A 26,076-nucleotide genomic window follows, 5' to 3' on the forward strand; every position below is an offset into this window, starting at 1 on the left:
TCTTCTCCCGCTGCTCCACCTCGTCTAGATGTTGCCAGGCCAAGTGGAGCGTAAAGTAGCTTACAGAGCCATAGGCTAGACAGCGCAAAAGGGCTGGGAAGACGTCGCTGAAGGAGAGCGGAGTCTGAGGAGGAGGTGTAGAAGGAGGCGGAGGAGGAGTGCGTCTCGTGGAGTCTCGAATTGTGTGCAGGCGTCTCTGCAATGCATGAAGAAGAGGAAGGGGACGGAGTGGGGGAAGGAGGGGGAAGGGGAGGAAGGTGATTGTGTTCAGGCGGACTGTTGCGTGTAGGATAAACCAGATGATGGTGGTATGAGCGCCGGTGCTCAGAAGAGGTTTCCTTCATACCTTACTCACAGCTGAAGAAGGGCCCGCGCCAGTTCCGGGGCCCTTGGTTGAGATCCTACCCAAGATCTGGGTCTGGACGCGGGAGGCAATCGCACTATCACCGCCGGCGGCGTGCGAGGCGATGCCTTCGTAGTCCTCGTGGGGCACTTTCCACTCGTCGAGGGTGGTGCTCAGGCCTAGATCACGCACCAGCTTGCCCACTTCGACGCCGACTTCGACACCCTTCTGTCTCGCCTCCTCGATGGAGATTGGGTGTGCTGGGTCTGTGAGACGGTTCGTCTGCGGCGCAATGTACGCCAGTGCGTCTGCGAGGGAGAGGAGCTGTTCGGTAGGCGTCGTCTCCAGCTTGGCAGTGTACTCGATAGCGTGTGCGAGAGTAAGGCACGAGGTGATCCCGTGCGGGATTTGGTAGGTGGAGCCCAAAGCATGTCCCAGGGAGTGAGAAATGCCAAGGTTGCCCCTCCTCTTCTCAGGGAAGAGACTGCTGGTAGCTGCCAGCTGGAGCTTCTGCCTGATGCGCAAATCGTTAGGATTAGCCTTGCTTGCTCGCAGTAGGGGGAAGAGCTCACGAAGAGCACCGAGGTTCTGATTACGCAGCACCCAGTTGAAGTCACCAGGACGGTAAAGTCCCTCGACAGCGTGATCGACTGCCCTCATGCCTGAACTGAGCCAGAGCCTCTCTGGCGTAGAGAGAGTGAGCTCTGCGTCCAAGATCAGCACGCGTGGTACCAGAGCCGGGTGCGAGACGCCAGTCTTCTTGCCATCCTTTGTGAAACCAGCATTCTGCGTCGTCTCAGCGACCGAGAGGGTAGTGGGGATGGCAATACTAGGGATGAACGAGTTGGGATCCTCATTGTCCTTGTTCTGCTCCTCGTGGATGTAGAAAGAGACTGCCTTGGACGAGTCAATGGGCGAGCCGCCACCGACGGAGATGAGCACGTCGATCTTCTCCTTCTTGACAAGCTCCACGGCACGGTGAATGGCGTCTACAGGGGCGTGCTGGCCAATGTCATCGAGGGTTGCGACGTAGCGCTCTCCCAGGGCCTCCTTGACCTTCTTGATCACATCAGTCTTGGTGCTGAGCGACTTGCCAGTGACAATCAGCGCCCTCTTGCGACCGCCGAGATCCTCCTTCAAGGCGGCATCAAGACCCTCCCTTAGGCATCCCGGCCCATAGCGGATCGAGGAGAGCTCCGTTGTCCTCCAGACTCCCTTGGGGGGAGCAGGTCCTGATGTTGTGCTTGCCATTCTGACTACTGTGAATGTGGGTGCTGGTATTGAATGTGGTGAGAAGGGTAATGTGCTGGTAGAAGGTCTTAGAGACCGTCTTATAAAGGAAGTGACCAGCATCGTCGCCCCCGATTGGCCTTGCTGTGGGGGATTGTGGAGAAGAGGAAGCAGAGGGCGGAAGAGGTCAGGCTCGCCGCCTAGCAGACGGAGAAGCCGACTTGCCGACGCCAGAACACTTTTGCCATGGCGCGATGATTCCCGCACAGGTGGAGGCGGCAGATCTCCTCCCGTTCCGATGCTTACGCCCGGGAGACTTGTGGAGCACATTCGGCCAGTCGTAGAGGTTGCTCAGAAGCTCAGAATCTAGAGGAGCAGCGTCATCCTGACTACGACTAGTACATGTCCATCTTTCGCCTGCCACCTTTGCTCAATCTATCTCGAGCACTCCCTCTTCTCTCATCTGCGCCTCGAAGTTCTCACTACCTCTTCTCTTCTCAGTCTCGATCTTTCAGGATGTCTTCCTCCTCCGCATCCAAGCCTGATGCCAACCACAGCGATGGCTCGACCAAGTGGTCCTCCACCGATGGCCAATTCCGCCGCCAGGTCTCATCTTTCCGAGAGACCATCAAGGCTGGCGGAAAGCACGCGCCGGCAAAGGGCAGGTACCGCTTGATTGTAGCGTACGCCTGTCCTTGGGCACACCGTGCTCTGATCCTCAAGCATCTCAAGCAGATCCCAGACGATGTGCTCCCCGTCTCCGTCGTGGACAGTCTCTTAGGCCCCGAAGGGTGGACCTTCCCTCCTTATGGCGACACACACGAGGAGCTCAAAGGTCTAGGAATCCCTGGTACAGGCTACGTGCCCGGTCACGAGAAGAAGAAGCGTATCAAAGATTTCTACCTCGCTGCTGATCCAGAATACTCGGCTCGCTCTACTGTGCCCATCATTTGGGACGAGGAGCTGCAGACGGTTGTCAACAACGAGTCGGCAGAAATTATTCGTATCCTCAATGATGCATTCGACGAGTATGTGCCTGCTGCTCAGAAGGGAGTGACGTACTACCCGGAAGACCTGCGAAAGGACATCGATAGTGTGAATGAGTGGATCTACGATAAGATCAACAACGGCGTGTACAAGTCGGGCTTTGCTACAACGCAGGAGGCATACGAATCCAATGTCAAGCCCCTCTTCGAGGCACTGGACAAGGTGGAGGGTATCCTCTCCAAGAGCAAGTCTGGCTACCTGGTCGGGGATAGACTAACAGAAGCCGACATCCGCCTGTTCACCACAATCATTCGCTTCGATCCGGTGTACGTGGGACACTTCAAGTGCAATATCAGTACGATCCGACATGGCTACCCACACCTCAACAAGTGGGTCAGGGAACTCTACTGGAAGGAACCAGCTTTCAAGGAGACGACCGTCTTTGATAGCATCAAGGCGCACTACTACCAGAGTCACCCGAATGTTAACCCTACACGCGTGGTGCCTGTCGGTCCTCTACCTCCTATTGAGCCATTGTAATTTAGTGTACACGGTGTAATCAATTGAAGTATCAAAAGAGGTATCATATGTCTCACGGGAGGGATGCGTGCTGCAGATCCTTCACAGAAGTGGCTAGGGTTGAGTGGGAGCAGGCACAGGAACAGTTTCGTTGCGTGTAGCCCAGTGCATGAGTACTTGTAGGCTAGATGAGGCCCAAAGGGATGCAGAGTGTGAGCGTCAGCGCCATGTCTTTCCTCATTTTTCCCGTCTTGGCATCCGACTCACTTGACCAGGAGATACTTGGTCGCCCTACTCCACGTCTCCTCACTAGCAAAGAAAGCCCCCGCCAGTCGTATGCTGGTGTCGCCAATCTTCTCTCCATTGATCGCGTGGATCATTCGTGGAGGATCGGAAGGTATTTCCGCATTAGCTCCAGCACCACTTGAGCTGATGTTAGAAGGACCAGCAACAGAGATTTTCTCGGCCCACTGGAAGAGTTGAGAGGTGCAGTCTAGGATGCCGATCATGGCCGCGTCGAAGCGTCGAGAGTGGAGCATGCGAGTGACGCCTGCCCAAGGACCTGGATGGTAGCTGAGGGACAAAATGAAGGAGAGATGGAAGTGTCAACCGAAGGAGAGAATGGCACTGCATTATCTTTACGCTACTCACAGCTCGTAGATGTCTTCGCTCTGGTGACCAGACGGCGAAGCGGACGAGCTTGCTGATGGGTGCTGACCGGAGTACGCGAGCTTCTCCATAGCAGAGGTGGACCCTTTGGGTCTCACTCTCCATCCCACGAACTCCCGACCCTTCCTACCCGGGGTGGAAAGGTTGCCTCGGGCAGTCTGTCCTTCTAGCATCCCACCGATACGTCCCCTGAGCACTTCCACCAGCAAGGCGACCTGTCCCCAGGCCGCATTGACCTCATTCCACTCCACGCTCGTAGCACCACCTCCACTGGAAGAGGATGACATCTTGCCGAAGCGTAGACCATTAATCGTGGCTAAGCCCGTCCCGCTGGCTCTCTTGCGATTGCTCGAGGCAGAGGAGGAAGGGCCTCCACCGCCTTCATGACCAATGCAGAATGCGTCGTAGAAGACATTTGTTGAGTTCAACCGAGCCAGCGTTGTTTCCGAGACTTGAAGAGACCGCTGCAGAGATGATTTTGTCGACTCTAAGGCTGTCGTCTCCGAAAGAAGCTTCGAGTGACCCGCCCAGAAGCTGAAGCAAAAAGGAAGAGAAGGCGTATCGCATCAGTACTGCCATAATGCCAGGCTTAGGAGGCGTAAAGCTGCCACTTCGTCTCTCGAAATACTCACTCAGCCTCGTCAGCTTCCAGCTCTCGCTCCTCTACCTCCAATTGTCTCAACTCCTCCTCCAGGTCCTTCCTCGTCCTCTCGGACTTGTACAGCGCCGCAACCGCCTGATCCACAGCCGTCTGCAACTCCCCAATCTCCGCCTCCAATCTAGCCACTTCTGCCTCTCCATCTATCCTCCGTCTGCCTTTTCCTTCTCCCTCAGCAGGACCATGATTACCAGCTGTGCTCCTCTCGAGCTCCCGATTGAACTCGCCAAGTGCATCTCGCTCCTTGCGCACTTCTTCCACTTGCCTGCGTATCACTTCGAGACAGTAGTCTGAGCAATCTAGACATAGAGGATGATCGATGCCCAGAGGAAAGCTGCGTGGACCTGCTGCTGCTGCCGTTGCCGTGGCTCCTGATGTGGCAGGGTGTTGGTGGGATGAGGAAGAAGCGGATGAGGACGAAGAGGCCGAAGGGACTGTTGCTGTAGTCCCAGCGGGTACAAAGGAGGAGACCAAATCGAAGAGGCGCGAATGTAAAGACAGACGTGCTGTGAGAGAGTTGGGCGCTGCTCCTGACCTCGAAGTTGAACGTGAGTCATCCTTTGTAGGCCGATGCTCTCGCTGGTGATCTTGCAGTACAGCCTCTCTCAACTCAGCATCCTTGACGCGCTTCAGAGGTGTTGACTGCTTCGTCTCCCCTTTGTCAGTCGAAGAGGGTGCAGTGACGAGAGAAGAGATGACGTCGTAGTTGGAGGTAGTCAGGGCTCCTTCATTGGACGACGAGGAAGCTGCTGAAGCTAGGAGGGCTTCATCGCTCAGACTCTCGTCCAGCTGCAGTGGTTGCGAGCAGCGTTGGCAGCTGAGAGAGGGGGGCGAAGACGATGAAGAGGCTTTCGCAGCTTGCATCTTGAGCGGTAAGCGCCCGTCTAGGGCAGCTGGACGATCACTGCTGTCTTGTATGCGCTGGTTTGGTATGGCTACTTAGAGGCGTGTGTGTGTAGAAATGCAATGCGCCTCGGCACATCCACATCCACAATTGCCCGTCCGTGCACCTTTGGCGGAAGCGAGCCTGAGGAAGCAGCAACAGCAACAGACACTGGACACGCAGCCCATCTCACTTCGGAAGAAATGTAATGATTAGAGAAAGGGAAAAAGGAAAAAGAAGAGGAAGACCACAGGGTGGAAATGCAGCGCAGAGTGGAAGAAAGAAGAAGAAAAAGGAAGAAAGGGGTATTCGAGGAGGAAGCCCCTGTGGAATCGTTCATTAGATCGGTAAGGATCAAATAGCCTGCAGCATTTCCCTCATCCGCCGGGCTGCGTTCCTTCGTGACCTGTCTCGCCTCTCCATGGGCGCCGGTGCTTGCTTTTATACTGTGCATGCCTTCCCTCCCGTCTTCTGCTCGCCACTCTCTCACATCACCTTGCAGCCTGCACAGCAGCCGCCACCACCATGGGTACCATCTGCGCCCTTTGCGCCTGCACCGCCTGCTGCACCAGCAGCCCCTGCTCGTCCACCGGCTCCTGGTCTGCCGGCAGCTTGCTCCTTGTTGTACTTTCGAATGTCTCTCACTAGACTCGAAAAGGCCTCCTCAACGTTGATGCGCTGCTTGGCCGAGGCTTCGATGAATCGGCAGCCGAAGTGCCTTGCAAGCTCCCGTCCCTCTGTGGAAAGCAACGAGATGCGTGAATTCATCAATACCTCGCTCTAGGCTTGCATCGATCATTCGCTCAATCCTCGACTCACCATGGGTTCCCACTTGCCTCTCGTAGTCCAAATCGCACTTGTTGGCAACGACGATGACAGGGAAGTACTCCTTGTCCTTCACTCTCAGAATCTGCTGGTGGAAGATGGAAATTTCGTCGAACGAGTCCCGCGAGGTGATGCTGTAGACCAAGAGGAAACCTTCACCGGTTCGCATGTATTGTTCTCTCATTGCGCTGTTGGGAAGCATGTGAAGGTAGATTCAGCGGGAGGTCCCCTTACTCTGCCATGATCGCTGCGTAAAGTACACACCTGTACTCTTCCTGTCCAGCAGTATCCAGTACATCTAGCAATGCTACCTCCTCGTCGATGAGGCACTGTTTACGGTATGAGTCTGGCAGAGGGGAGCAGCGTGAATGTCAGTACACAAGTTCCAATTCCGTGGAGGTTCTCTGAGGCGGTCCCCTTTCCTCCCAAGCACCCTCGAAGCCCTTCACTGGCGGCGCTTAGCCATGCGAATCGCCCATCTTGCGAAGTCTGAGGCAATTAAGCCTGCAAGGCCTGCCTCTTACACCATGACCCTCCCTGAATCTACTTCCCATTCCACCTCAGCCATCGCTTGGCGCTGTGTACACGCAGCTGAGGCCCGTGTACAACACTCCTCCCCCTCCTCCGGCGGACCTGCGTTCGATCTCAACTCACCTTCAATTGTTGGGTCATACTCCTCTGGGAACTGGTTCTGAATGAATTGAATCGTCAAGGCCGACTTTCCGACACCTCCTCCTCCAACTACCACGCTGCGAGGGAAGAGAGAAAGGGGGATAAAGCAGTCAGAGGAGCACTGCGTCAGTTGAAAGTGCCTACAAGACGCTGGCAAGCTGGCGGCGGGCCATGATGCCAGCACGGGCCCATGGAGCTGGACACGTACAGCTTGTATTCTCTCAGGAATTGTGCGTTCATCTTCTCTTCTCTTTGCTTTACAGAGCGTCTTGATTGAGCTCAGGGGTGAGCGGCAGAAGGAGCAGCTGGAATCTGATGGGTGTAAGGGCCGGTGGGGTATGCAGTGATGGTTCCTGTAGACTCGGCGCCAAGGAAGGAGAGGGTGGGGGGATCCTTAGAAGTGCCTTGGGCGGACGCTCGGGGTACGGCTGAGCGGGCCGCTAGTGAGCTGGTGATCGGGTGGATATTAACCAAATCTCGCGGGTGGCCTACAATTGGCCAGCTGGGGCGGCGTTGCGTTTAAGAGGGGGTTTTGCGGGGGTGGCCGTCTCGTGAAGGGAGGATGAGGAGTAGAGAGAGGGATAATCGATGCTACCAGCGAGAGTGAATTGGGTGATGATCGAAGATTTAGGAACAGAGGCGGGTCTTTTGCTGCGAGGCTCGTTCCCGATGTGTGGGTTGTGTTGTTGGTGCAGTTCAGGGCCAAAAAGGGGCCGCGAATTGACGGGTTGTGATGGAGCAACAGCTAAAGGTGGGGGAGAGCTTCTTGCTCGGAATGGTAAGGAGTGGTGGAAGTAGAGGTTCAAGAGGCGAGCAGAGTGTGATAGTAGCAAGGGAAGGATTTGGAGACGACGTCAGAGGGGCAAGGCGAACAGGGCGACGCTGAATAGCAAGGTGGTAATGGTAGGCCGAGGGGAAGGGGGGGGGGGGTGCCGCGGACAGGCAAACACAGAGGCAGCAAGGCAGAGGAGAGGCAGGCAGCAGCAGCGGATGCGGATGCGAGGCTGAACGCGACTCAACTTCGATTCCGCCGTGGCGCATCTCCCGGCCGGACGCACGCGGGCGGGGCAGAAGGACGCACACCCAGCCACACCCAAGCACTCAAGGACACCTCAGCCTCACTCACTCCAGGCACACCAGCAGACACCCACACCCAGCACAAAAGAAGGGGGCCCACCGTCGATTATCAGACAGATGAGCAATGTTTGACAGGCTACTCTGCCACATCATGATGCGATCTTTGCGGTTTCGAATAGCGACCGAGACTGCTGCTTGCTGTATCTTCAGACTCAGCACACAATTGGCCCTCGCAGATTCGCCTGCTACCGCTTCCTGCTCGCCCACCCACAATTGGCTCCCACGTGAGACTCCTTCGCCTCCCCACGCCGAGGCTCTACTCGCCCTGCACTGCGACAATGAGATTCCTGTAGAAGTCATGCCCGTTTACTAAGCCCTCGATCTGGACATTCTCATTGACTGTATGGATGCCCGAGTCCGGGGTGGCGGGATTCGAAAGAACCGTGCCGCCAGAGAAGCGGAAGATGTTGCGAGAGAGGTCCCAGTAGCTCTTCGTATCGGTGTTGCCATTCATCATCGAGGGAACCACTGGAATATCGCTACCGTCGGTATCCTTCCATGTGGCCCGAATAACGCTACTAAGCAGCCGCCATGCATTGGCGTCTTCACCAGACACTGGCGTCCGAGGAGCGGCCTCCAGAGGAGCGTAGGTGAGCTCAAGGTGAACAGAGCCAACGTATGGCTTCTTCTTGTCTTTTTCATGCTTGCCTCTTGGGTCTACCATTTGATCATTGGGAAGCTTCCACCCCTTGTACTCTAAGCCTAGCTTCTTACTCTCCTTTTCCACGAGCTGACCAAGGCTAGCTCGTAGGTCGTCAGAGGGGGTGTTGACGTCGACGCGGAAATTGATCGTGGCCACAGACCGCTCGGGAAGAGCGTTGATCTTGACGCCCCCAGAGATGAGGTCCACGGCCTGTGTCGTCCTGAACACAGCCTGCTCATCTGGTGACAACGCTGCGAGCACTTCCTTGAAGACAGTCTTGGCCTTGCGAGGGCAAAGTTTGGGAGAGGTCAGCTTTGCAAGGGCTTTTGACAATTTGCGCCGCTTCTTTATTGCCGGCGAGTGTCGCAAGCATAGCAGCGTGGCCAGAGCGGGATGGTCAACACTATCGAGTGTGGGCAGCGGTGGATTATCCTCGATGGCTGCCACCAGACGGCTAAGATAGCCAATACCGGTGCGTGGAGGTGGCAATGAGGAGTGGCCACCAGGAGTGTTGACAATGACTCTGACGTCCATGTAACCTTTTTCTGCCGTCGCTGGCGGGGCGAAGGTAATGCCGAGACCCCCCTCTCCCACGGGCGTGTCTTTGGCAATGATTTGGGCCCCTTCATCGAGAATCAATTCAGCTCCACCTTTACCATATCGCTCGACCAAGAAGGCGGCCAGAGCGTCGGCAGCAGACCCAGCTGACTCCTCATCGAAGCCAAAGGACGCAACAATGGTGCGGCGAGGAACAAAGGCGCCATCCTTGAGCGATAAGAGTGACTCGAGAGCAGTAAGTACCCCGATCAGGCCCGACTTGTCGTCTGAAGATCCGCGGCCCCACACGACATTGTTCTCCTCGTCTATGAACCCAGAGAAAGGGGCATGCTTCCAGGAATCTGCCGTTGATGGTTCGACTGGGACCACGTCCTGATGAGCCATGAGGATGAGGGGCTTGAGGCTCTCATCGCTTCCTTGCCATGTGTAGATAAGGCCATGAGAGTCTACGACCTCCTTTTTGAGGTGCTCGTGAACCAAAGGGAAAGCCGTCTTCAGGTAGGCTTCAAAGGGGAGGAAGGCATCGTCGTAGAGCTTCTTGATGGCATCGCTTGAATTGGCAGATAAGACTCCCCAGTCGTCGAGTACCGTTGTGTCTACTTGTACGGCACCAGACAGAACCTTGGCCATGTACTTTGCATCACGAACCGGCAAGGTCAGATGCTGAGGAGGATTCCATGGCGCCGGCTGCTGACAGACATCTGGAGCAGAGGAGAGAGTCGAAGGTGGAGGATGCGGGTGCTGGCTTGTGTAAGGCGTCAGATGTTGCCAGTTGACCCAAACGAGAAAGGCGAATGAGGTCAAAGTCGCGATCCACCGCCATGGACTGGTAGAAGCGTGGCGCCGACTGATCTGTTGATGATTGGAGGGCAGAGTCGAGCCTTCAAGCTTTTCGGTCATGATGGGCGCGTAGAGAGGTGAGCGATGGACAGGAAGGAATCAGGGCACACCTCGGCATCAGGGTGCAGGGGCCTCCTCCCTGCGCTTCTCCCCGGAGATTAGACGCGGTCCGTAATCACGCCGGGGATGGCCGCCCCCCGCGTCCTCTGACACCGCCTTTGACTCAGGTGGGTCTAGCTATCGATATAAAACCATGCAGATCAGATCAACAAACAACAGGATGCCTGTACAAAGCAAGGGGAGACTGGATCCTATCTTTGGGGCGCCTCCGCCGAAAGGAGATCACCGACGACCCAGATCGGCTTGCGGGAATTGGGTGGGGAGTCCATGATGTATTCTCCCTTCGAAGCGAGTCGGAGCTAGTGAGGGTTGTCCTCGCTCTCGGGGCTCAGGGAACGTGTCAGAGGCTACGTCGAAGTTTGAAAAGGTAGGGCAGTCGTTCAAGGGCAAGACCAGGCAAGGTCGAACCATGGAACTGCGAGGCAGTGCAAAGGGCAATTGGCAGGACCCGGCGGCGCAGCCACCCCCGACTGACCTGGGCGGGCGGCATTTGGCGAAATCACCCAGTTCCGCCCTCGGAAGCATTGCCTCTCCACCCTCCCGTTGCCTTCAACTCACCATGTCTCCTGTATATACTTGTGCATAGACCCCCCTTTGCTCTCCTTGCCGCCTCTTCTTGACCGTTCTTGCTTCTCATTCCGGACATCACAGGCTTACGTCGTCTGACGTCCGAAACAAGGACCTGCAGCTCTCTACGGCCGGCTCCTGCCCCTTGATTGCAAGCAATCCTTGTCGGTCAGGTCTTCTAAATCACCTACAAAAGCATCCGTTTAGAGCAGCTGCCACATCAGAAAGACCATCACTGAAGAAACCGTAGCGTACCGCTGTGGTCATTGCACATTTCGCACCAGACCGGGCTGCCCGACCATCACCAGATGCACGGCAACTTCAAGGGCTGTCTGCTTGCCGCCTGCTTGGCTCTCTGGCTTTCTCTTTCACTATCATCACATGGTGTCCTGGCGAAGCACAGTAGTTCATCAGCTTCGACGCCTCTCGCCACGCTTTCTTCTGGGGCGACTCTGCAAGGGGTCACCGATGAGGCAAATTACTTGTCCTATTGGGAAGGTGAGTAGGACATACTAGAGGAGAGAGTTGTGCTATTCGGCCCCTAATTCGGCCGCCATCGCCTCTCTTCCTTCTCTGCGTCAACAGGTGTCCGCTATGCAAAAGCACCGGTTGGGGACCTTCGTTTCGCCCCACCGCAAATGATCGATCTAGCCACTCAGAATACCCCTGCGCCTGCCACTAGCTCCTCATCCGGCGGACATTCCGAGAATGGTGCCGCCCATCTCCTCAATCCATTGCATCATTTCAAGCTGGCTGCTCAACTAGCCCAAAAGGCATTCCACGCTTCGCATCAGAAGGTCGGAAGGTCAGTGCAAGTGATACAGAAGCGGTGGAGTGAATTCTCCACCCCTGCATTACGTAGAGCAAACGCCGCTACCGTCGTGGCTAACGTTACAGGCCCGATATGCCCTCAAGCGGGCGACATCGGCGATCAATCTGAAGATTGTCTCTTCATCAACATCTACAAGCCCTATAATGCATCGAGCTCTACGCCCTTGCCTGTACTGCTCTTCGTCCACGGAGGAGGCTTTCAGAACGGCGCAGGCTCATTCTACGATCCTACGCCCATCATCAAGTCTGGTCTACGCTTTGGTCAGCCTGTGATCGTGGCCACCATCAATTATCGCCTGAACATATTTGGTTTCTCCTCCAGCTCTGACCTTGCCACTCTCGCCGGACTGAACCCATCTGGCTGCACAGCGAGTGCTACTGGATGTACCACTCAGAATCTGCCAGGAGAGCCAGTTGGAATCAACTTGGGTTACCAGGATATCAAGATGGCAGTCAATTGGACGAACACCAACATTGCCGCTTTTGGTGGCGACCCTCAGCAGGTAACCATCTGGGGTCAGTCGGCAGGTTCTTTCGGTGTCAGTGCTCAGTTACTAGGTCATCAAGGACAAGCTCTCGGTGGCGACGCACAACAGCCAACGAATCCACCTCGACCCTTGTTTCGGGGTGCTATCATGATGAGTGGTGCGCCGTCCGGCCCCGCGATCCCCGAGCCTGCTCATCAGGACGACGTTTGGAATGTCACCCTCAGCGATGCCGGGTGTGGCGGCGATTCCTATCAGACTGCACAGGCTCGCCTCAATTGCATTCGAGGGGCCGACTGGACCGTCCTTCGCACTTCCGCCAATAATCGCAACGACAGAAGTGGCGATCCCGGCCATTACTATCTGGGCAACTACCCCTTCTTGCCCACCTTTGACGGCGGTGCCAGACGAGGGGGCTTTCTCGCTCGTCCACCAAGCGAGACGCTCAGTGCAGGCGCCTTTGCCTCTGTTCCCATCATGATTGGAGACGTAGAGGACGAAGGGACGATCTTTGCTCCCAGGGATCTTGGGAATTCTTCTTCACTGGAAGATTGGTTCAGAGGCGTCTACTTTGCCGACGGCACAGCCACGATGCAGAACAATGTCATGGACGAGGTGCTCAATGCCTACCCTGACATACCGCAGGAGGGCAGTCCCTTTACACCACGAACGGGAGGCGACACCAATCGGTACTTTGGGCACACAAACCAATTCAAGCGTGCCGCGGCCCTGTACGGAGACATCAGATTCCAGTCTAACCGTCGTAACCTCCTTTGGCAAGGTCTCGCAACTGGCAACACACCCGCTGCATGGACGTGGCTGTACAGCTGTCCCTCCTACAAGGAGTCCGTCTCCCTCGGCGTTGCCCACTCCGACGACCTCAATGCCCTGTACAGCGTAGCAGGCGACCAACGACACCCTTCCCCCTTCCAGTCCCTCATGTCTCGTCAGTGGATAAGCTTCGCCACCAATCTCGACCCAGCTGCTGAGCCTGGCTTACCAGCTTGGCCACAGTATGACCTAGACGCAGTGCAGATGATGAGCTATGGAGCTAATGGCAAGACGAGCATCATCGCTGACGATTATAGAGCGTCGGCAATGGCCGTGCTCAACACGACGGACGTGCTCGAGGTGACGCATAGATAAGGATGCCAGGAGCGTCGTCAAGACGTCATAGATGAACTCACCACCAACGCATACTCAGTATCGGACGATTGCTATCCACTTTTTTTCGTCGGCACAACAGCATCCTCCTTCTTCTTCTCGTATACCACTTCATACTATCGCCCCAAACTTACTTAGACGTCGACTCTTCTCATACATTTCCTTGTCACATACGTCTGCTTTCGCTCTTTTCCTTTTTTTCACGAACCTTCGTGGAATGTATCATATAGCCCTCTCGTCCACTTCAATCCATAGATGCCTTGCTACTCCACCGCTCTCGTCTGCTCTCCCAGCCTAACCTATTCGGGTATCTCGATGAGGATGCAGTCGATCGTGCTCACATCTCTACTTCGAAGTGATGTCCAAACAGATTCGATTGCGGCGTCTCGCCCCACTACTCTAGTTTCTGTACAAGGAGAGGGCGCAGTCCGTCCCTCTCGTCTTCGGTCTTCCTACATCTCCATTGGCCCCCACGCACAAGCTCGCGGTAAAACGCACTCTAAGCGCGAGACACGGCAGACTGCAGAGCCTGGAGAACCTCTACCTCAATCTCAGCCTCAGCCTTCTGCTCTGGCGATCCGGATCCGCCGGCGGTTCGTTGTGCCTCGGAGAGAGCAGATCGGATGGCCTGCAAGGAGAGTAAGATGAACGCTCCATTGTGAGCTTCTGGATTGACCAGGTAGATAACGAGCACCCTAAGCACGCCACTATAGCACTTACCTCTTGAGAGAAGTCCTCCAGGGGGTAGGCCTCAATTGCATTGATGGTCAGTCGGTTGTTGGGGTGCATGGTAGCGAAACCACCAGAGACTGTGGTCGAAAACGAGGATAAGGGATGCCTGGTCAGTACACATCCCTCCGGCTCGCTTCAAGGTTCATGCCCTCTTCTTGTCGTCTGCCGCCCATCTTTCACGCCATCCTAGTTCATGCAACCACTCTCCTCAGTGACTTGAGCTCAAGCTCTCCTTGCGACATCCTCCGGTCCTTTCCCTCCCCTTTTCCATTTCCTCTCTTCATCCTTAAATCTCGTCTTCTCCCAGTCATGTTCGCAAATACCCACCGAACCACTTCTTTGTACCGGAGCTCTCGATTACTTCGAGGAGTCCAGGCTTGAGCTCCTCGACAGAGGGAACGTGGGAAGAGAGGATACCCATGTCTCCGGTGGAACCGGAGATGTTGACCTGGGTGACTTCTTGAGCATCGAAGATGGCCTGGTGAGGGAAAGACGGTGAGAGAGTGGAAGTCATGCCTGATTCAGCGCTTTGTACAGGCCACTTGTCCTGTCATATCTGTCGCAGCCCACTCACGGCGTGAGGGAGGATGAAGCTGAGCTTGAGCTTGTCACTGACTGCCTCGGCATAACCACGTCGACCAAGGGTCATGGCAGCTGGCATCACGGCGGGCCTGGCAGCCATGGAGGCAGCGGGCCTTGCGGCAGATCGCAGAGCGGATCGAGTGGCGAGGGCGAAGACCATTGTGCTACGAAGTGATGGTACGGGAGGGATGCGATGAAGGGGTATGTGCGGGTATGAGTGATGGGAAGAAGTCGAGGTAGACGGTGGAGACGAGGCCAGGCGCAACGCACTGCTCCGCCGCCAGTGGGAAGACCCGGGGCGGCTCCCACCCACACGGCGACGATGGCGGGATGGCCCACGCCGCGCGCGCATCCTCCCGCCCGCCCTGGTCACCCATCGGAACGGAGCTATGCGGAACCAGGAATTTTGGATTTGGGCCCACGGCCAGGAAGAAGGTCACTTGTACTACCGGTCACGCCAGACGCACATCATCGTAGCCTCTGTCTGCTCCCATCGCCGCCGTCATGCCTTCTCGAAAGAAGCAGAAGACGACTCAAGCGAAGCCAGAGCCCCTTGGCTCCCGTTTCTCCCGGCAGACTGGCGCTTCGGAAGCCACTGAGGAGGAACTAGCATTGGCCACATCCCTCTTTGGAAGGAATGCCGACATCCCCGTCACCTCCAGTGGCGTCTCTTCTGGAAGCAGAGTGGGTGACAAATCTTGGGACACAGGCTTTGAGGACTTCGAGAAGACCGGACTAGAGGACGTAGAAGATGACCAGGTGCGTCTCTTGCCTTCTTTCTCACCTTCTGCTCTGCATTGAACTGACGCTCTGCACACACTTCCTTATCCTTACAGCTCTTTGCTCTAGACACTGGATCTGGAGCAGACGATGACGATGCCAGTGGCAGTAGTAGTAGTGATAGTGACGCAGACCTTTCTGGCGAGGATGAAGAGGACGATGTGGAGGATGGCGAGGTAGAGGTCCTCGAAGAGTCGGCTGCTGGTCCCTCCCGGCTCTCCCCATCCCCTGAACCTCAGCTAGACTCACGGCAGCGGCGGCCGGCATGGATTGATTCTTCCGTCTCCTCCATGCTCATTCCCCTGGTCGGGCCCAATGCCAGGGCGCCTGATGGATCTTTTGCAGGTACAAAGAGGCTACGGAAACTGCGAACCTCCAGAGATGAGATGGAGCTAAGCGGCAAGGAGTACGAGAAGAGATTGAGGGAGATGTACGAGAAGCTGCACCCGCGGCCGTCTTGGGCTTCTCGTACGAGCATGGCTAGCGCCGCTGCTCAAGAACAGGCCCTTGCTCAGAAGTCTGCCAACAAGGCATCTGTCACCATCTCTTCTCCGAGCACGACGCTTTCCGACCTTCTCTCGCGAGATTCAGGCCTAGTAGCTCGAGCTACGGGACACAATGCCAAGGGACGGCTTCCTGCAGGCAGTCTTGAATTGGAGAGGCTGCGAGATGCCAATCACGGCCTGGACGCTGACCTAGCTAGTGCAGTGGAGTGCATGGAGTTCCATCCTAGCGCAAGGGCCAAGGTCCTCATGACTGCCTCGCGGGATCGCAGAGTGCGCCTCTTCCAGATCGATGGATCCTCGAATCCGCTTCTGCAGACCCTTCATGTCCCGTCTCTACCTATCACGACGGCTGCATTTCATCCAATGGGGTCTTCGATCCTACTCAGTGGTCCTCGGCCCTACCTCTACTCGTACGATCTGCAAGCTGGTAAGGTGTTGCGCTCCTCGCCCTGGAGAGCTGCCTCGGGCTCAGGCGCACTGAATGAGGAGGACTACAAGGAACGTGACCTGAGTCGAGCTCGCTTCCAGCCTCTCGACGGGTCGGGCGCATCGAGATTGCTAGCTATTGGAGGAAGGCGCGGGGCTGTCCACCTGCTAGACTGGTCTGTCTCTGGAGGCGCAGGCGGGTCCATCGTTGGCTCTCTGCGCCAGAATTCAGCTCTAGCTGGCCTCGACTGGGACCCTTCTTCAGGCGCTGAAGGGCGGAGACTCGTCTCCCTCAGCTCAGAAGGCACAATGAGTCTGTGGGATGTGAGAAATTCAAAGTGCGAGGTGGTGAAGCGGGACGTGGGTCTGTTTGGAGCTACTGGCCTGCGGCTGAGCCCAGATGGGAACTGGTGCTCGGTGGGAAGCGAGAGCGGCATTGTGAACATGTACTCGATGGAGCGACTACTGGCTGGATCCACCTCTGCAGACAGTGGACTGGTCGAGGCCAACATCGACGCGAACAAGTCCATCGGCAACCTCACAACGACGACTACGACGATGAGGTACAACCACGATGGGCAGATCCTTGCTCTCGCCAGTCAGAACAAGAAGGACTCGCTCAGGATGCTGCATCTGCCATCCTTGACAGTCTTCTCCAATTGGCCCACGAGCGGAACACCTCTGGGTCATGTCAGCGATGTTGCCTTTTCAACTCATGGCAGTCAGTACGTTGCTGTGGGAAATACCCGGGGCAGGGTCCTGCTGTACGGACTGCGTCACTTCACAAGCTGAGAAGGGCGCTTGGAGAGGAAGGGTGGAACCAGATCACATTTGTTTACATATACAACAGTCATCGATGCCGTCGACAATGCATCACCCTTCCATTTAAGCTGCCTTGCTGTGAAGTATCGACGAGCAGGAGCTGATGACCGTCGTCATTCCGCACCTTCTCATGCCTCCAACCAGTCGAGGAAGTCCGGTGTGAAGTAGCTTAGGATCAATGTCGCTCCCGCCCTCACTGCGCTCTCGCACGTCTCTTCTGCCATTCTCCTCAACTCGTAAACCCCCGCCTTGGCTCCCGCGTGGATCATGGCAAATTCTCCACTGACTTGGTAGCAGGCTAGTGGGTGATCAGGAGCGAGAGAGCGAGCTTCGGAGAGGATGTCTAGGTAGGGGAGAGTAGGCTTGACCATGATGATATCGGCGCCTTCGGCCATATCGCGCTGGATTGCTCGACGTGCGAGACCTCGAGCACCGGGAGGTAGCTGATAGCAGCGCCTGTCGCCAAAGGAAGGGGCTGAGTCAACTGCATCTCTGTGAGGCGAGCGAGCAAGGCAGGCGAGTGGAGGGATGCCAGGAGATCAGCACGATGCTCACACATCTGCAGACACAGCAGTGGAGACTCACCTAAAAGGACCATACAGCCCACTAGCAAATTTGGCCGAATAACTCATCAGCGTCACCTTCCCTACCAGTCCTGCCTCGATCAATCCCTGCTTGATTCCCTTGATCCTTCCGTCCATCATATCACTAGGTGCTACACAATGCGCTCCTGCCCTAGCATAATTCACCGCCACTTCCGCCAGCCTAGCCACAGAGGGAGGATTATTGATGAGTCCATCTGGGTGGAGAATACCACAGTGCCCGTGGGACGTGTACTCGCAAAGACAGACGTCGCAGGCGATGTAAAGGTCGGGGAACTTGGAGGAGAGGAGCTTGATGGCCGATATTACCGGACCGGAAGGGTCGTCGGCGAGAGTACCTCTGTCGTCCTGGACGGAAACAAGGATGGAGAGCGAAAAAGCAGACAACAAATCAGCTCTGAGCCGCGCCTTTATGCAGATCGTAGCAGCTGACATCTAAAGTCTGTGACTCACCTTCAGATCCTTCTTGACCTCTGGAATCCCAAACAAGATGACGCTCTTGAGTCCCTTTTCTACCAAAGGCCTAATGAATCCTTCTAGCTTATTCACACCCCACCTCTTCTGTCCAGGCATAGAGGGCAGGTCCATAGCTGCATCCTCAATGTCGGTGATGAAGAGGGGGTACATGAACATCGATTTGCGCAGCGTGGGAGTCTGCAGGTCCCGGGTGAGCGGGTGGGCGTACCCGGCGTGCAGCTGCGAGGAGATGTCTGTCATAGTGGCGAGGTGCAATGTGAGGATACGAGTCTCCCGAATGGCAAAGGTCGGGTGGGATGAAGGTCCTGGTAGTAAGTCGGCTTCAAGTGGTACTGTAGCTCCCAAGGCCCGGCTCCACGGCGGGAAGAAGCCAAAGTCTCCCTCGGCCTCACGCGCAGAGCCGGAAGTGACGTCTGCCGTGCCTCCACCTTCCCGCACGCTGCCCCGCGGTATTCCCGATTTTGCAGCAATGCATCCCATCCTCATTTCTAATGCCTTCAGAACCAACACTCTACGCCCAATCCCCTCACAGAAGCTCCGATACCCGCAGAAGAGCTTCGCAGATCAAGACCGACCCCACCTGGACTATCCTCCTCGTCCTCTTTCTAGCGCTCATCTACTGGTCTTGGCCCGGTACCGAGAAACCCTGGCACTCCGTCAAGAAGACCTCCCATTCCCTCGTCAGTCCCACCGAGTGCGATTCTGCGTGCGCCCTACTGGTGCAAGAACACCAACGTCGGATCAACGAGCTCGAGAAACAGAAAGCAACCGCGAATATGCCATTCCAGAAGACCTTCTCCCTCGCAAGCCGAGGCAAGGGCTGTCACCTCGTTACAGACGAGGTGATGAAGAACATTCAGGAAGGGCTGAAGGGAACCAAGGTAAGCAGCAACCACTTCTCAGCTCTCATGAGGTCGAATCCACTACTGTTCCCTGCTCACGCTTTGGCTTGACCGCCCTGCTCGCCGCCTCGCGCCGCGTGCTCCGCCCGCCCGCTCGTCGCACAGGTCGGTATGCTCACCCTCTTCATTCAACACACCTCGGCCGGCCTCACTCTCAACGAAAACTTCGATAGAGACGTGCGCACTGATATGGATATGGCATTTGATAAGCTGGTACCCGAATCGCTGCCCTGGCGTCACACCGACGAAGGACCGGACGATTCTGCCAGTCACACCAAGACAGCCCTCTGCGGCACCAGTATCACGGTGCCCATCACCGACGGCAAGCTCAACTTGGGCACCTGGCAAGGCGTCTACCTTTGCGAATTCAGAGCAGCTAAGCACACCAGGAGACTCGTGGCTACGATTCTGCCCTGAGCGGGAGTGAGAGCGAGGGTGGATGAGATGATATTCGGCGAGGTGAAACATCGTTGTACATTTGGAGTAGGTGCAAGCTGGCGAGGAGAGACACACGAAGAAGACATGCATTACAATTGCTTATAATCTCTGGTATGGCCTATGAATATTCAACCGGTCCACCGTCCTCTCCGGAAGGGCGTAGATGGGGTCCACTCTCCGCCCTTGTGTCTCCTGGGGGCTCCCTAGCCCGCGGAAACCTAACAGCGAGAGGCCCGCCAGGCCGAAGAAGGTGTGAAAGACGTCGGAGACGTTGTCAGGCCGATCAGCGATGCCGCCAGAGTCGGGATCCTGCGAGATAGGATGAAGGTACGTAGAAGATGAGAGCTCGAGTCAGATAGTTCCGGCTCAGGCTGCCGTCCAGCCCAGTTCCCCTAGCTACGTGTACTCACCTGAGCGCTCAAGATGAACTTGACCAGCTTCCCAGCGTCGATCCAATGCAGTCTGCCGAGGATGGAGAGGGCACTAAGCACCCACCATGAATAGCACACATCCTCGAGCTTCTGTGGTCGGCCATTTAGACCTCCATTGGGCAGCTGTCGCTCACTGAGCCAGCTGGACAGCTTGTCCACCCTAGCTGGCGGGAGGGCGATGAGGTCGCTTACTGCAGCGTCTCCCTCTCCTTCTCCTTGGCGAGGTGGCAGAGCGTCGAGAATGGCGAGAGAGGCGACGCAGACGAATGCGCCGCCTGCGTGAGACTCGGACCCTTCCACCCAGCCAAATCCGCCGTCGAAGTTGGAACAGGCAATGATGCCCGCTATTGTCCGGGTCCGATCTAGCCGGTGTAGAGCGCCAAGTAAAGAGAGAGTAAGAGTGGCGCAGTAGGAGAAGCGACTGTCCTCTTCCAGTTGCGACGAGTCGCCAAAGAAGAGATTCGAGGTTGGGTTCTGCAAAGACAGGACGACTGATTCGAGAGAAGGAGTAGTGATCATCAGCTGATGTTTGTGGTTGTGACTAGCCCTACAACTTCACTCACAATCCGCAACCTTCTTCTTGTCCACTGCCTCTAACCGGTCCTTGATCACCAGAATCTGGATTGCCGAGCATGTACTCAGCAGGTGAGCATCGTGTTTGGGAAAAGAACCGAAGCCGCCTGCGTCGATTGGAAGGAGAAGCAATATCAGCGATCCCTTTCAACTTCAGGTGATCCTACAGAAGCACCAGAGGTCTCACCGCTCTCTTTGTCCCAGCAGCTCATCACAAAGTCGACGAGCTCGTCCTCCTTGAGCTCCTCCCCCCTACCCATCAGCTCAAGCGCCATAAGCCCCCAGTAAACGCCATTGATGCGCAGATGGGTGGACAGGTGGTAGGCCAAGGAGGTCGTATTCGAGGAGAGCCGCAGGATGTGCTTGACATGCAAGGGAATAAGGAGAGTAGAGAGATGATCTGGTGGATCGTAATGGCAATTCGCAGCAGAAGTCAGGCGAGGTGGGAATACGAGCAATGTTAGATTGAAAAGTTGTCTTTTGTGTGTAGGCTATGCTAATCTGCCATTTCAACAGAATCACTTCAGGAAGACCCACCCGAATTTGATCCATCCTGGATCTCACTGCCTGCCTCTTTCTCATCTGCCTGCTTTCCGCCTGCTGTCTTTCCAGGCGCTCCGCCTTCCTGTGATGCTGCTTGATCCTCTCGCCGTGTGGAGACGAGGTCGAGGTTTCCTTGGCTGATGGAAAGTGGAAGCAGTGACGTCTGATCAGAAGCAGAGCTGAGGTCTCTTGATGGACGAAGGGTACTCACAAGCCGTGCGTGGAAAGATCTCTGCGAGGAAGGAGGAGAGTGGACCGTGGTCTCTTCAGACTTTAGAACGGCATATTTTCTTCCTTGCACAGCGAGCGGACTCACTTCCATGTCTCCTCTAGGTCATTGTCAGCTTGCAAATGAAACATCCCAATGAAGCCTCCATACTGAGCGCCGGGCCAGCAGAGAAGCGCAGCTCGGTTAGTACCTCCCATGTCCCACGCTTCACGGAGTCAAGCGACAGCGCTTCGCTACTCACTGTCAAGCGCCCTTGGTCATCACAGTCCAAGAATTGCTTCAGCTCCTCCTTACTCTCGGCGGGAAAGGGCGCTCCATTGGTCTCATAGGCAAAGCGGTCCAATGCCACATCTGTGATGACTGCTCCTGCGGGCGGGCGGGAGCCGAGCTGGGGTGCTGCAGTGGTAGGCTCGGAGGTAGGGGTGGAAGATGAAGCTGTGTTGGAAGATGAAGCAGGTCCGGGAACAGAACAATACTTCTGGAAGATGTATGCTAGTGCGTCTTCGAACTAGGCAGAGGGGAAGCGAGGTAGAGTGGAACAATGGTCAGTGGCCACGCCATGGGGATTGGGTGCGCCTCTTTGCTCCTCTCAATTACCTTGGGCTGCATCTCTCCATCATCATCGAGTAATTCCACCCTCTCGGCGACCGTCTTGCCGACTTGTAAGGACATTATTAGCGGTGAGGAGGTGTGCGATGTAAAGTGAGGGGAATCAAGCAGGCGCGGGAGCAGCGAGACAAGGACATTCTTCCAAAATCACACTTGGCTCGAGCGTCGCCCGCGACTTCTTTGCCCACCGCCAGAGCTAGATACGTATAGTTGCAAATCCGAATGCAAAGGAGACAAGAGCTCTACAGCGAAAAGGTATAACAAACGTAAAAGGTGGACTCTCAAGTTTCTCCCTCATCTAGGCAATCGTTCCTCTAGTAAGCCTGATCATCCCTCACTTGGCCACGAAGGCTCCCTTCTTGTGCCTATTGTGGGCCAGGTCAACAAAGATGGCCCCGTTGAGCAGTCCATCAATGTCCTCCCTCTTCATGTATCCATCAGCAGGCCAGACGAGCATGTAGGAGCTTCCCCACTCAAAGATAAAGGCAAAGATGCCAAAGGCGTCCATCAAGTTTCGCCTACCGTAGAGCATAACGCAGATGTCGCTGAAGCTCAATGCATCTCTGCCCACTTTGGAACTGTAGTCATCGAGAATGGTGAGGAACTTGTTCTCTTGGAAGTTACCTCGCCTGTCGTAGGACTCGGTGTCGCTGCCGTGCTTGCAGCGGTTGATGTTGCCGATGTGAATGTTGAAGGTTGGGTCGGGGATCAGCTCACGCCACGTTGCCTTCCGGCCCTTCGTAGGCTGCGTTGGGTACGCAAAGGCAGAGTGAACAATGAAGATGGCTGTGTGTACAAGATTGGGGGCAATTACGAGGATGCTTCGTCAGCACTAGTTGGATCTTGACTAGCCATCCTTCGACAGGAGATACTTACCAGCGACAGACAAGATGACTCCAAAGCCCAGGGCGTAGAAGCCTTTGAAGGTGTCAATGGGCCTGACAACACCGCTCAAAGTTCCGTCGAAAAAGACACAATGCTGGAGTGGCAAAAGGCGCAGACGAGCAGGTCAGTCACATCTTCCCTCGTCTTCACACCCACCCTCGCCCCCACTGCCTTCGACTCACCCTCTCCATGTAAGTCAGATCCTTCGTCTTCTCAAGGTACTCTGCCCTATTGCCATTAGCCGCCACGTACGTCTGTTCCAGTCCATACGGCACTTTTCCCGGCCTCAACAGACCCAAGTCGCTATTGTCAAAGTGCGGGTCTCGATCGGCCACGCGGGCCACTTGGCCAGAGAGGGTGGGCTTCTCGACCCCATTTGCTTTCGTGGCAGAGGGCATTGTGTCTGAGTGGGGAAGTTGCGGGTGGAGGAAAGTGGGGATAGGAGAGCGAAGGAATTTGGTCTGGAGAAGAAAGACTCCACTTGGATATATAGGCCTCTACAATATTCTGTCAAAAATGATCTGACCGTATCTCCAGATTAGCAATCTCGACACTGTACGTCTACCAAATCTCCTTCCCTCTTGCCTCTCTTCCTTTTTTCCCAGTCTCTCTCTCTGTGCCTCGTTCCCTCCACTCAACCCCCGCCGCCGCCGGCAGAACTAGGACTGATGTCACTGTGTGAAATCTCAACTCGACTTTGAATCGCACTGTCTTCCTGCTGCCTGCTCCTCTGCACAATTCCGCCTCCGCAATCTCTCTCCCTTGTCTCCCTGGACCCTTGCAGCCAGAACCCAGCTGCAGCGTGAAACCTTGAAAGGCGAAATAAACGCCAGTGCACGTTCCGACGGATTTTTTGGGGTGAGGACCCCTCACTCTAAGCCCAGTCAATTTAGGCTAGACATCTCAGATCTCATCGAACGTGGATCTGTGCGGGACCGGGATGCTGTCCTGGGTAGGCAATCAAGAGGCTGCGATTGTCCCAGTCGGTCGGTGTATGTTATGGGGTTAGCCAACCTATGCATGCTCCTTTCCCGCACGAGCACTGGGCACGTCTTATCTGTCGAGGGCGATTGAAGTTGAACCCTTGCTCGATGCCCTGCAACACAGGACTCATGCTATAGCTTGCAGGGTGATACCAGAAGCAATGAGAGTCGGGTCTTTCTGCTGACTGCCCAAGGCTGTGAATCGTCTAATTGTCCCAGTCTCCACACTCTTCGACTTCCATACCCTCCATATCCTCTCTTTTGTTGACGTCCTAAGACTTAGAGACTCAGAACAGCCAAGTCGGACCATTCGCTCAAGCACTGCCTACCACAGCACTACCGCGCTCGCTCTCAAATCGCTACCATAAGTAAGACTGCACAATGCGCGAATAATACCATTGCACATCAGGAGAGGAAGTAAAGCATGCCTACGCACGCCGCCTTGGCCTTAAAAGTCGCCTGCAAGTCAAGCAGATACAAATAGTGGGGGAGGAACAAGGGGCCATAAACAGGTACAAGTACAGATTGACCGTCCGCGGGTCGTCTATGAGTCGACAACCCCTACGGGGTCAATGTTCGCATCGCAAATACCGAGCGGCGAGGCTAGGCTAGGCTGGGCCAGGCCAGGCCGGATCAGATTTTCCCTCTAGTCTAAACGTCCTCGTTGCCCCGCTCTCTTGACCTCTTCTACTTAGTACGCATTCTCACGAGGCTAGTCCACTGCGCTGCCTACCCGTCTGCCATTACCACTACCACCATCTCCACGACTGCCCCCGAGCCTGGTTCCTGTGCGCTATGGCTACTGTCCGACACCAGGTGTCTGTTGCGGTGGCCATCCGGGGCCAGGTCCACCAACTCCTGGCATACCCAGTGACGTTATTCCTCCGCGATGTGGTCCGGGTCCAGGTCCGCCACCTCCTGCGCTCCCACCACCCTCTTGATCCGGTCCAGGGATCTGGCTCATGTAAATTCTCACTTTCCAAATCTTGAACAGGTCGGCTACCAAAGCTCTAAAATCCACTCGAGAGCCGGCAATGTAGTAAAAGGTGAGCTTACGACGATCCCACTGCAGCTCGGCGCTGATCACGCGCATGGGTAGATTGCGCTGCTGCACCTTCTGAATACACATCATCAGAGCTTTTTCTTCGTCTGAGGCCTTGGAGGCTAGGAGGGAAGTATCCGCCAGGGAGGCTTTGGAGTAGAGGCGTTTCGGGTTGATGGAAGATCGGGTGGCTGGTGTGTTGGACTTGCCGCTGGCTGGATGGCCCGACGAAGAGGGCCCAGCCCCCTGACTGCTCAGGAAAGACCCCACTTGATCAACGGTGATTGAGTCGTTCACAACCCGTCCAATGTCCTTGCCGCGATCTGCCTCGACAATGACCAGGTCGTCTATCCGAATCGTCTCACTGCCCCTCGATGTCGAGTCAAGAGGTCTAAAGAATAGATCTGTACGGCCCTGCTTGAAGCCGACGATGTACAGAGGCGTGTCCCTGGGCAGACTTGAGAAGGGAACCCCACGACCCAGATCTTGAAGGGAAGCGGGTCCGCCAGCTCCCGACGGAGCAGAAATGGTCCCCAGCCCAGCCAGGCTGTTGTAAGTAAATTCATTCAAGCCAGAAGCTGGCGCGTCGCTGGTGTTGCCTGAGGCCGAAGGTGTAAAGGGAGGCGCTCCGATTCCACCGAAGGCGGGATTGTTTCGCTGCTGCTGCTGTTGTTGTTGTTGATTAGGCATGTCATCGTGACGTCCGAAACACCCGTAGTCACCACCGAAGCCAGAAAGATTCGGGGTGAAGATCGCAGCAGAGGCATTGACACCGCTGTGAGCTGCCCCGGCGGCAGAGGGGCCTGCAAGTGAACCAGGCAATAAGCTGTTGCCGAATCTCATCGAAGCCGCTGCGCCTGCACGGGGATCAGTAGCGAGAGACGGTGGCGGGGCCGATGGCATACTCAAGTATGGCTGCTCTTGCCGATACTGTGCATTGCTATTGCCGACATTGAAAGCTTGCGCTTGAGGCGATAGACGGTAAGCTGCTGGCGCTGCAGTGCCAGAGTCTGCAGCTCTTGTGTCATCGTCGAATCTAGCAGAGGGCAAACGACTCTCTGTAGTACTGAAAGACCTGTCTCGTAGTGGTGCCCCACCGGCTGTGGGACCCACTGAAGCCGATCTACTCTTGCTTTGCGGGGCCTGCAAGAAGTGAGAAGCACTCGAGCGATACGCCGGTTGATTTGCGTACTCGAAGCCGGAAGAGCTGGATGGAGAGTGTGGCTGTATGATAGCTTCCCATCCTTGAGAGGAGTAGCTGCTTGCTGGATGTAGGTTCCGGTCGCCGCCTCCGAAAAGAGGGGGCATAGACGCAGCATGCGCACCGCTCGTAGCGGCCTGTGAAGAAGGAACGCGCAAGTTGATACTCAATCCTCGAGCTTC

The 26,076-nt window shown here is 55.9% G+C and overlaps 13 protein-coding genes across 13 annotated transcripts; 4 read left to right on the forward strand and 9 right to left on the reverse strand.

The window, feature by feature from the left end:
* Positions 1 to 267: 267 nt before the first annotated feature.
* On the reverse strand, positions 268 to 1,594 carry BCV69DRAFT_297583 (Dehydroquinate synthase-like protein; the record flags this gene model as incomplete). Its single annotated transcript, XM_025494130.1, has 2 exons — positions 268 to 276; positions 356 to 1,594. 2 exons carry the CDS (start codon positions 1,592 to 1,594, stop codon positions 268 to 270), a joined length of 1,248 nt encoding a protein of 415 aa, XP_025349448.1.
* Positions 1,595 to 1,971: 377 nt separating this feature from the next.
* On the forward strand, positions 1,972 to 3,201 carry BCV69DRAFT_281291 (hypothetical protein). Its single transcript, XM_025491937.1, has one exon. It carries the CDS (start codon positions 2,090 to 2,092, stop codon positions 3,098 to 3,100), a length of 1,011 nt encoding a protein of 336 aa, XP_025349449.1. The 5' UTR covers positions 1,972 to 2,089; the 3' UTR covers positions 3,101 to 3,201.
* BCV69DRAFT_281292 (APG6-domain-containing protein) lies at positions 3,027 to 5,346 on the reverse strand. Its single transcript, XM_025491938.1, has 4 exons — positions 4,381 to 5,346; positions 3,731 to 4,282; positions 3,347 to 3,652; positions 3,027 to 3,263 (listed from the first exon to the last, which is right to left on the reverse strand). Exons 1-4 carry the CDS (start codon positions 5,268 to 5,270, stop codon positions 3,194 to 3,196), a joined length of 1,818 nt encoding a protein of 605 aa, XP_025349450.1. The 5' UTR covers positions 5,271 to 5,346; the 3' UTR covers positions 3,027 to 3,193.
* A 162-nt stretch (positions 5,347 to 5,508) lies between these two features.
* On the reverse strand, positions 5,509 to 7,512 carry BCV69DRAFT_257044 (ras-like protein). The gene is made up of 5 exons (XM_025490617.1): positions 6,995 to 7,512; positions 6,769 to 6,863; positions 6,379 to 6,460; positions 6,109 to 6,302; positions 5,509 to 6,026 (listed from the first exon to the last, which is right to left on the reverse strand). The coding sequence occupies exons 1-5, from the start codon at positions 7,024 to 7,026 to the stop codon at positions 5,776 to 5,778; spliced, it is 654 nt and encodes a 217-aa protein (XP_025349451.1). The 5' UTR covers positions 7,027 to 7,512; the 3' UTR covers positions 5,509 to 5,775.
* A 545-nt stretch (positions 7,513 to 8,057) lies between these two features.
* On the reverse strand, positions 8,058 to 10,454 carry BCV69DRAFT_281298 (carboxypeptidase S). Its single transcript, XM_025491939.1, has one exon. The coding sequence runs from the start codon at positions 10,022 to 10,024 to the stop codon at positions 8,180 to 8,182; it is 1,845 nt and encodes a 614-aa protein (XP_025349452.1). The 5' UTR covers positions 10,025 to 10,454; the 3' UTR covers positions 8,058 to 8,179.
* A 330-nt stretch (positions 10,455 to 10,784) lies between these two features.
* BCV69DRAFT_139795 (alpha/beta-hydrolase) lies at positions 10,785 to 13,250 on the forward strand. The gene is made up of 2 exons (XM_025489272.1): positions 10,785 to 11,149; positions 11,237 to 13,250. Exons 1-2 carry the CDS (start codon positions 10,960 to 10,962, stop codon positions 13,111 to 13,113), a joined length of 2,067 nt encoding a protein of 688 aa, XP_025349453.1. The 5' UTR covers positions 10,785 to 10,959; the 3' UTR covers positions 13,114 to 13,250.
* A 51-nt stretch (positions 13,251 to 13,301) lies between these two features.
* On the reverse strand, positions 13,302 to 14,639 carry BCV69DRAFT_281299 (putative ATP synthase delta chain precursor, mitochondrial). Its single transcript, XM_025491940.1, has 4 exons — positions 14,438 to 14,639; positions 14,191 to 14,341; positions 13,852 to 13,940; positions 13,302 to 13,759 (listed from the first exon to the last, which is right to left on the reverse strand). The coding sequence occupies exons 1-4, from the start codon at positions 14,603 to 14,605 to the stop codon at positions 13,631 to 13,633; spliced, it is 537 nt and encodes a 178-aa protein (XP_025349454.1). The 5' UTR covers positions 14,606 to 14,639; the 3' UTR covers positions 13,302 to 13,630.
* A 259-nt stretch (positions 14,640 to 14,898) lies between these two features.
* On the forward strand, positions 14,899 to 17,038 carry BCV69DRAFT_281301 (WD40 repeat-like protein). The gene is made up of 2 exons (XM_025491941.1): positions 14,899 to 15,204; positions 15,282 to 17,038. The coding sequence occupies exons 1-2, from the start codon at positions 14,950 to 14,952 to the stop codon at positions 16,947 to 16,949; spliced, it is 1,923 nt and encodes a 640-aa protein (XP_025349455.1). The 5' UTR covers positions 14,899 to 14,949; the 3' UTR covers positions 16,950 to 17,038.
* Positions 16,963 to 18,361, reverse strand: BCV69DRAFT_281302 (putative porphobilinogen synthase). The gene is made up of 3 exons (XM_025491942.1): positions 18,035 to 18,361; positions 17,565 to 17,929; positions 16,963 to 17,471 (listed from the first exon to the last, which is right to left on the reverse strand). The coding sequence occupies exons 1-3, from the start codon at positions 18,296 to 18,298 to the stop codon at positions 17,108 to 17,110; spliced, it is 993 nt and encodes a 330-aa protein (XP_025349456.1). The 5' UTR covers positions 18,299 to 18,361; the 3' UTR covers positions 16,963 to 17,107.
* A 512-nt stretch (positions 18,362 to 18,873) lies between these two features.
* BCV69DRAFT_281304 (hypothetical protein) lies at positions 18,874 to 19,586 on the forward strand. Its single transcript, XM_025491943.1, has one exon. It carries the CDS (start codon positions 19,072 to 19,074, stop codon positions 19,375 to 19,377), a length of 306 nt encoding a protein of 101 aa, XP_025349457.1. The 5' UTR covers positions 18,874 to 19,071; the 3' UTR covers positions 19,378 to 19,586.
* BCV69DRAFT_286715 (putative BET2-geranylgeranyltransferase type II beta subunit) lies at positions 19,498 to 20,954 on the reverse strand (the record flags this gene model as incomplete). The annotated part of the gene is made up of 6 exons (XM_025493535.1): positions 19,498 to 19,707; positions 19,809 to 19,979; positions 20,022 to 20,320; positions 20,393 to 20,509; positions 20,590 to 20,802; positions 20,855 to 20,954. The coding sequence occupies 6 exons, from the start codon at positions 20,952 to 20,954 to the stop codon at positions 19,498 to 19,500; spliced, it is 1,110 nt and encodes a 369-aa protein (XP_025349458.1).
* Positions 20,955 to 22,030: 1,076 nt separating this feature from the next.
* Positions 22,031 to 23,405, reverse strand: BCV69DRAFT_281306 (Caleosin-domain-containing protein). The gene is made up of 3 exons (XM_025491944.1): positions 22,851 to 23,405; positions 22,660 to 22,762; positions 22,031 to 22,569 (listed from the first exon to the last, which is right to left on the reverse strand). The coding sequence occupies exons 1-3, from the start codon at positions 23,064 to 23,066 to the stop codon at positions 22,118 to 22,120; spliced, it is 771 nt and encodes a 256-aa protein (XP_025349459.1). The 5' UTR covers positions 23,067 to 23,405; the 3' UTR covers positions 22,031 to 22,117.
* A 1,180-nt stretch (positions 23,406 to 24,585) lies between these two features.
* Positions 24,586 to 25,134, reverse strand: BCV69DRAFT_241803 (PSP1-domain-containing protein; the record flags this gene model as incomplete). Its single annotated transcript, XM_025490020.1, has 1 exon — positions 24,586 to 25,134. A coding segment is annotated over one exon (549 nt), but the record flags the coding sequence as incomplete, so codon positions are not given.
* Between the last annotated feature and the right edge of the window lie 942 nt (positions 25,135 to 26,076).

This window comes from Pseudomicrostroma glucosiphilum (genome assembly GCF_003144135.1).
Source record: "Pseudomicrostroma glucosiphilum strain MCA 4718 unplaced genomic scaffold BCV69scaffold_3, whole genome shotgun sequence".
NCBI classification, from domain to species: domain Eukaryota; kingdom Fungi; phylum Basidiomycota; class Exobasidiomycetes; order Microstromatales; family Microstromataceae; genus Microstroma; species Microstroma glucosiphilum.